This window comes from Erigeron canadensis, chromosome 2 (assembly GCF_010389155.1).
Source record: "Erigeron canadensis isolate Cc75 chromosome 2, C_canadensis_v1, whole genome shotgun sequence".
Taxonomy (NCBI): Eukaryota; Viridiplantae; Streptophyta; class Magnoliopsida; order Asterales; family Asteraceae; genus Erigeron; species Erigeron canadensis.
In genome coordinates this window covers 46,059,398-46,068,505 of record NC_057762.1, presented here as the reverse complement: position 1 = coordinate 46,068,505, position 9,108 = coordinate 46,059,398, and the positions used below count along the sequence as shown (strand labels likewise).

The 9,108-nt window shown below is 30.1% G+C and overlaps 1 protein-coding gene across 1 annotated transcript; it reads left to right on the top strand.

Moving 5' to 3' along the window:
- Positions 1–5,543: 5,543 nt before the first annotated feature.
- Positions 5,544–7,127, top strand: LOC122588368 (transcription factor MYB10-like). The gene is made up of 3 exons (XM_043760473.1): positions 5,544–5,685; positions 5,987–6,116; positions 6,296–7,127. The coding sequence occupies exons 1-3, from the start codon at positions 5,544–5,546 to the stop codon at positions 7,125–7,127; spliced, it is 1,104 nt and encodes a 367-aa protein (XP_043616408.1).
- The last annotated feature ends 1,981 nt before the right edge of the window (positions 7,128–9,108 follow it).

Sequence of the window (9,108 nt, the reverse complement as noted above, 5' to 3'; positions counted from 1 at the left end):
TAGTATGACATTACTTGATTAATTTATCATAAGTTTACATTAACTGCTTTGTACAGTGTGTTATAATACTTATATTGTATAGTAAGTTAATTAAGTTATGTGGTACAAATATCACTTCCCTTTTTTTTTAACCGATGCAATGTCACAACGAAAAATTTAAACCAGGTTTGTCTTAACCAGGTCCATTTAAAGAGTCCCCTAACCTAATATTTAATAGGAAGAAAAGCCCTTAATAGCACGTCCAACATATTAAGCAAAAACCTTATACTCTAAGACTTGAACTTGAATCTTCCCAAATCTAAACTCTCGAAGAAAAACTATATGAATAAAATATACATTTAAAACTCATTCAATTCGTATAATTTTCATCAAATATTATATAACACAAATCAAAAAATTTTATGTCAAATTAAGTTTATAAAAAAAGACTTTAAAAATTTAAAATATGAGACATTAAGTGGGACGGATGGAATATATCATTAAGCTATTAACCTAATGGTCACTTCCATATAGGCATATGGTCAGCAAAAATAAGTCTCAAACTTCAAATCCTTGGCTACGTTTTCTTGAAATAGTAGTATGACTCTTAACTCCAATGGTTATTTAGTCGTTTTGGAAGCAAGAAAGTGGATTCTTAAGCAAAGGTAGTTAGATTCAAACGTCTTTTCGATTCATGCCAACAACAGTAGATGCTAAAACTTTTAATTCGCCAATTCTTTTTAACTTAGAGCCAATTGTGAGATAATATAAGAACTTCAATTTTCTTATTAACGCGAGAACCAATTATAGCTTTTGATCTTACATTAAAAACTTAAAAATTCATCGAGTGACTACTCCAATTAATAAAGAAGGAAGACACAATGAGCATGACGCTGCAATTTTTTAATTATCTTGTTTAATCTCATATATATATTATATATATACTAGATTAAACCCGCACGTTGTGCGGGGTAACTAAAAACATAAATAAAAAATAAAATAACTGATAGTTACTTTATTACTCATCATTTATGATAGCATAAAAACTATCAGATTACGACTGATGCAAACAATAAAATTATAGTTTATGAATATATATGATATATGTTAAATTATGACTAATGAAATATAAATATTCACAAATCACAAAAATCTTTTTTATGATATACTCTATATATAATCCTTAAACATAATATAATGAATATTTTTCAAAAAAAAAACATAATATAATAAATAATCTTATTTGAAAAAGATAATTTTTATTATATTAATAAAAAGTAGTATATATGAATAACAAATATTTTATCTAATGATAACGTGGAAATTTAATTATTATTATTCTATTGAAGTAAATTAAATAATATTTAATATATAAAAAATAAGAGATATTAAAAATTTGAAAGAGATAAGTTTTAACCACAATTTTACACATAGAAAAAATGTTTAGTTGTCAACACAAAAATTAACCACATAATCATTTAGCTATCCTCTTGGTTATATAGAGATATATATATAATTAAAGTTAAAGATAAAGATGAAGATAGATTATTACTCTCCTATATAAATATAATTGTCCAACATTATTATTAACTAATTACCTTTTTTAATTTTTAATTTAATTATGAAAAATAATATCATCTTTTTTTAAAAAAATTATTGAAGCATTATCTTATGTTTTGCACAAGTGTTTGTTTTAAAATTAACGTCGTGACAACCCAAGCTATATATCATCTCCGTCGTATTAAGATATTGAAAAAATTCTGCTTGGTTTATCTCTAAAAGGTAGCTGCCTACGGTGAGGATCTAGCCGTTTGAGCGACATCCATCTAGTAGCTAAGCTTAATAACACTACTTTTAAGGGGTATGGCTAGTATAACACTTAAATACTAATTAATAGAACATCTCTTTTTATAACTGCAATTTTAATTGTTAATATTTAGTTATTCACAATTCAGTTTTTGAATGGTAATGTCTGGATCTACATCTGGAGTCTTCATAGAAACAATCATCTTGTCTCTCCCGTAGGCCTTAAATTAATCACTCGACCAAATTAAAAGTTCATTGGCCGCATTAAGCCAACAAATTATAGACAACTTCTGAAATGACTTGGACCAAGAAATGTGGGTTAATGAATTGACTTGACTTCCAACATATACTAAGAGGACCGATTTCTAAACGGGGAGATTAATCCATGCTCTATCTATATGTGTGAAATTGATTATGTGTATGTCTACAATATGGTCGACCCATATGAGTCAGGTCGATCAGGTCCATGTAATTTAGGCCGTGATCGAGATCCATTCAAACGAAAAAAACTTCTTAGATAACAAATTAATGCTGTAAGAATTTTGTATAAATAATGTCTAAATACAAATTTTACATTTTGATTTGATCATTTTAGCATTTCACGCAAGACTAATAATTACTTTATCATATCAAGATGGCAATTTTTTAAATAAAAAAAAACGTAATACATTCAGCATGTTTCATTTTTTATTTAATATACAAAATAACCGGCAATTATTTACCTATTTTCAAATAAGTTACTTTAATTTCTTTACATTTTTGGACATTTTTATTTTTTTATTTTATTTTTTAAGAACAACTGCATTAGCTAGCTAATTAAGTTACTTTCCTTTATTGTTTAAATATATTGATTTGTGATAGTAATAACTATATGAATCATTTCATTACTTTATTTACTATACAACACTCGTATAAATTAAATTGTTATGCATCATAGAAACCATTTTGTTTATCAATATATATAGACTTGTAGTTTATGAATCTCCGTACATCAGTTATATTATGATACAACAATCAAGAGATCTGATTTATTTTATTTTAATATATTTGATTCAATAATCAACCTATCTTTTGAAAATAACTCAACTAAGTAATTAATCACGTGTGCAAATGGATAGTATCGACGTCATCTCAAATCAACAACTTTAAACTTAACTTTCTAACAACAACAATGAATATCACAATTTCAAATCATAAAGTAAACAAAGTAGCAAAAATCTAAGAGAAGAAAAGTTCACAGAAAATTAAGAAGTAATACACTCGGTTCATCAAGTTCTACCACTGTAGGGCCAAATCATAGTCAAAAGATCGAAGAGAGTTTGATCATTAGCTATATGCTTAACACATGCAAGAGTCGAACGTAACCAACTAATTATCATTATCTGAATCCAAATATATATACGATATATGAATATACTACTCGTACTATAGTTAATGTATATATAGTTAATGGACAAAATTGTCATATGCCTCTCCTAGGACTCTGTCTGCATGCATGATTCCACGTGATTAAGTAGCCATTTAGAATAAAAGTCCAAATATAGAAATGTCACATCGGGGTCACTGAAGGATCACAATATATACTTATAAATGGGGCCTGATGCACTTGATTGCTTCGATATATATATGTTTAAGCATAAAAATAAAGTCATACATTTTGGTGATGGTGATGAAGGGCGTCATTGCCATGGATGGTAATCTTGATACCCATTTTTGGTAAGGACCACTGTTAAAACTTATTGGTACATCGTATCCTCCCTAGCTCCACCAATAGACGAATTGGTTGACCATTTTCTTCTTTTCAAGTATTTGACCTCGAACTTGTCCACTTGGCCCACCAATATACCTTTTCAAAGTGACTACAAAAGCATTTTTTGTTTATTGCTATCTCCAACAAGGTCGTCCATAAAAGGTTTATGAAGACATGGAAGGTGTTTGTGAGAAAAATATTTTTTTCGGTGAGTTGAAAGGTATCCATCTTTAGGTGTATTTTTTATATCAGAAGTTTATCTCTAAATTTTATGTTAAATGTATAACTATTTAAAGTACTTAATTACAGGCTTCGAGTTGCGTTTAGCAAAATACTTAAAATAATTGCAGCCAAATGGCTCAGTTTTATTGTCGCATACACTTAAGACATAAAAGATAAAACCAAGACTTACAGGCTTTTGAGTTGCGTTTAGCAAAATACTTAAAATAATTGCAGCCAAATGGCTCAGTTTTATTGTCGCATACACTTAAGACATAAAAGATAAAACTAAGGCTAATATATATTTTAAAATGACGACGTTGCCCTAACAGATATTGACGCATTAACCAATTATTACCAAATTAGAGTTAAATGGTCAATAATAATATTAGTTATTGTCGTGAAACTTGCATGTCATGACCCCGCATCAATTAATGTCGTCGGTATATGTTCGAAAAGAGGAGTTTGTATCAAAATTATTGTACAGCAAATATTAAAGTAAAACAAATAATACAAGATCTTAACATTTAGATCATGATAAAATTGATGCATTGGGTTTACATATATATTGATGCATGATGATTTTACATGATGCACAGTGATTTTTAGTTAAGGAAAATCTATTGTTTTATTTATTTTACTTTAAACTTGTTTTATTTTACTTAAAACATGCATGATAATTATAATTATAATTATCTTAATACGTACGTACGTACACGTACACAATAAAATAAAATTAAAGAAAAAAAAGAAGAAGAAAGACTTGAGGCATTATTTATTAGTTAATTACGTTGAATTAGAACAATCTACTAGTATTAGTTTTAACTATATATCTAGTGTTAGTGAGGTCGATCTACTTTCAAGTTGGCTGGGTTACACTTTATTTCTGAACTTTAATTATAACTATTAAGAATGTTCGTGTTAAGAATGAATATACTTACTCGTAAATGTTATACAGGGGTAGCACTCCGGTGAGAACACTTTTAAAATAAGAACGGTGAGAACACTTAAAAACATCATTTTGATACATTAAAAGTCCATAAAACTAACATAGTGTTTAACTAATTATCATTATTCAAGTGTTTAACAACATATTGATCCGTCAAAATTGAAAAAATCATGTTTTTTGTTTTGTGCATCCATCTTGGATGCATATTCATCAAAATGATGCATCCAACAAAAAACGTGATTTTTTTTTATTTTGACGGATCAATGTGTTATTAAACACTTAAATAATGATAATTAGTTAAGTACTATGTCAGTTTTATGGACTTTTAATGCATCAAAATGTAATTTTTAAGTATTCTTATTTGTTCTCATTTTAATTTTATTTTCATTTGATATTCACCCTGTTATAGTATTTATATATGAGTAAATAATAAAGGGGTATAAAATAATACTACTAGTGTAGTACGTACGTGAAGTAGGAAGAAGAAGAAGAAGACGACAAAAGTAGGCCCAAATATAAGGCCATAGACGACCCCCTTCTCTCTTCCTGCTCGCTCCTGCTAGCTACTCATCTCTCTCTCTCTCAATGTGTACGTTGCTTACGATTGACTCTCTCTCTCTCTTACATTTCAGTCAGTTTGATATCATCATCATCATCTGACTTTTATCGATTACAAAACCGTGAGTGTGTATAGATATATATAGTGTGTTGACTTTTTCTTTTCTAGTCATTCGATCATTGGCTGCTGCATTGATATTCCATACGAGTATATATAGCTAGGCTAGCTTTAGGAATTAATAATAAATAAAAATAAAGATAGATAGATAGATAATAATAAAGATGGGACATGGAGGAGGGCATACATGTTGCAACAAACAGAAAGTGAAAAGAGGGTTGTGGTCACCCGAGGAAGATGAAAAACTCATCACCTACATTTCTTCACACGGCCATGGCTGCTGGAGCTCCGTTCCTAAGCTTGCTGGTACGTACTCTCCATCCATCTCTATCATATCTTTCTACTACTCACACACGTACACAATTAAATGCATGTACGTACGTGTTAAGCTATATATACAGTAGTACTCTAATTTATATATATATATATATATATATATATTTTGTTATGATCAGATCGATCAATATAACGGCCGGGATATATTATTAGTACTTTAATTATCTTCATAGTTTATTAACTTATTTTGTTAATTATTATTATTATTATAAGTTTCCATATGACACTTTAAGATTTTCGTGTGTGTAAAGTGAAATTAATTTTTAAGTAGGGCTCCAAAGATGTGGCAAGAGTTGTAGATTGCGATGGATTAATTATCTGAGGCCCGATCTGAAACGAGGAAGCTTTTCTTCTCAAGAAGCCACTCTTATAGTCGATCTTCATCGAATCCTTGGAAATAGGTACCACTGCACTCATCCATTATCAGTATTCATTTCAAATTACATATTGCTAGCTAGCTGTTCATGTTTGATTTAATTAAGCTCCATCAATGTTAGCTTTAATTAGTCTAATTAATTACGAGTATATATCTTTGTGTTTAATTAATTAATTGTTGTGAATATATATGTAATGTATATAGATGGGCGCAAATTGCAAAACATTTACCGGGAAGAACGGATAATGAGGTCAAGAACTTTTGGAACTCAAGTATCAAAAAGAAGCTTCTTAACGCTCATACTACTAGTAGTAGTAGTCTCATATCAACTCATCATCATCTTGCCACCTGCTTTCAACATAGCCCTAAAACTAACATTAATAATGTTCCTTCTGCTTTAAGTAGTGGTGGGGAGAATCCTCATCAACATCAATTTTATTATGAGGGTTTATTTGATGCTAATAATAATGTTATAATCCCCCCACATCATCATATGATGATGATCCATGCACCTCCACCACCGGCCACCAATCAACCAACATTTATCAATATTCTTGATGATGATCATAAATCATGCTTATTTGATGCTGTTGCTGATTCTAATAATCTCCCTCCACTTCCTCCATCATTCATTGTCAATCAGCCCTCTTCACTAATTAATAGCTTTGATAATCCATTTCTTCCCGCCATGGAATTCATCGACTCATCATCCTATGATGAAGAACATCATAATAACAATAACAATGTACTCAATAAACCCGAGAATACTTATGAAATCATCCTTGGCCCAAACATTAATGACCATCTCATACTTCCATTTAGACTAGCAGCAGCTGATGATCACCACAAAACAAATGATATTGAATTGATCACCACCAATAATACCCAAAAGATAATGCACTCACACGAGTTGACAAGCTCTCAAACGACGGATTACCTGCTCGACGCTTTCATGCCAAGTTATCCGTCAACTTCATCGTCGTCACCATTGGTGTTGCGGCAGTTTGTGGTTGATGATCAGCAAGGTAAGAATTAATGAAGTACTAGCTAGCTAGAGTATTGTAATTAATCATCAATGTAATTAATATGTGTTTATATAATTAATTAATTAGACCAAGCGTGATCGAGTATATGTACGTACGTAAACCTAAATATTGCTAGATTTAGGGTCTTAAATTCAGAGGGGACAATCCATGGTATGTTTCTGATGTTATTCCACACACACACACAGATATATATATATATATATATATATATGAAAGGAAAAATAGTTAAAAAAAAAAAAAAGAAACATGCATGTTTTGCAGTTTCTTCACATGTTGTTCTTAAGATACACCTCTTTATATAATGTGTATTTAATGTTGCATTGATTATTATTTGATCATATATATACTATATGTCTATATATATTATGGTACCTACACACAGTAACACACACTTGGGTGTGTGAGTGCATATGTTAAAAGTAGGTGCAGTATGTAGCTATAGGTGGGGACTTTTTCGGTACAAATTTGGCTACAAGTTAACAAGCATATGAGCTTTGGCTATACATTTCCTAATTGATGTTAAAGTAGATGCAAAGTGTAGAAAGAATGTCATGTGCATGTGGTTAAACAAGGAGAAAAGACTCGACTCATGAAACTTGATGCTAACTTTTCTTCACCACCCAACCCATGTTACTTACATATGCATTGATATGAAACCCAATGGGCTGGCTAATTAACCCAACCCAACAATCTTTTGAGTAACTTCAATCAAATGTACCGCGTGTTAAGAGATCTCTCAATTGTCAATATTCAATCTTGCTACTGTACGTGCTAATTAACTTTTAACGAATAATATTATACTAGTATTTACATTTATGTTAACGTTAAACAAATCATAAAGGTTTGTCACGTTTTTTTGTTGTATAACACAATATTGAACTCAAAATACGTAGAAATTTATCCATACTAAAACAAGTGACATTTTAAAAAACAATATTTTTAAGTGTGGACTTATTTCCTATTAACTATATAAACTCAAATGCACTTTAGTACAAGATAAAGCATGATTATAGCTTGAAACCTATCCATATCACATCACCAGTAGTTGTAACTAACATCTCATACATCGTCATTGTTATCATCGATCCATAGTATTGTCTGGGTCTACTAGTTCAAACATAAAAAATGATTTGAATTTGTGTCTATCTAATATATGTAACCGGATAAACTAACAGTAGCCAGTCACTATTTTAAAAATAGTCAATTTGTGTCCCATATGGCACTTTGACTGATCTTACGTGTAAAGGCACCGAGTATTTATACTATATATATATATATATATATATATGTAAACATAGATTTCCATCTATGTCTTTTATAATATATGTTTTGACTCTTGAATGTGTCTTGTAAATGCATTGATTTTAATTATGCAATAATTACCAATATAAAAGCTTGAGTATCCAAATGCAAAAAAAGGGCATCATGCCATATAAACTCTTCTTTTGTATAAATCATAATTAAAATAAGCAGCGTATCAAACCAGTAATTGAGTATCTCAACTATGATATAAACTCTTCTATTGTATAATTGTTGTGTTTGAACGGAGTATAAATGAACGAACAGTTTTGACGTTTAAGCTAGAAATGACTCTACGAAAACTAGTTATCTATTGATAATTGATCGATAAGTGACCGTGAGTAGCATGCCAATTAGTTGCCATAAATCCATAAATACGGGTTGGATTATAGATACAATTTATTTTAATTGATTGCATGATACAAACTTGGGGAGAAGAAAATGGGTTGGCATTAGAATCTTTATTAAATATAGTAATAGATGAGTATTAATTAAATAATTAATATTGGGTTTGATCTCGATCCGCCATATGGCTTCGTGGTTAATTTTGAAGCAGCTAGCTACAAAGCTGATCATCATCATCGGCGTTACGTGCAGTTGCAACAACATCATCGTATCATCTTAACACCCAAACTATCGGTCGAGGACTTAGTGCTCCTTTTTTGCACGGAA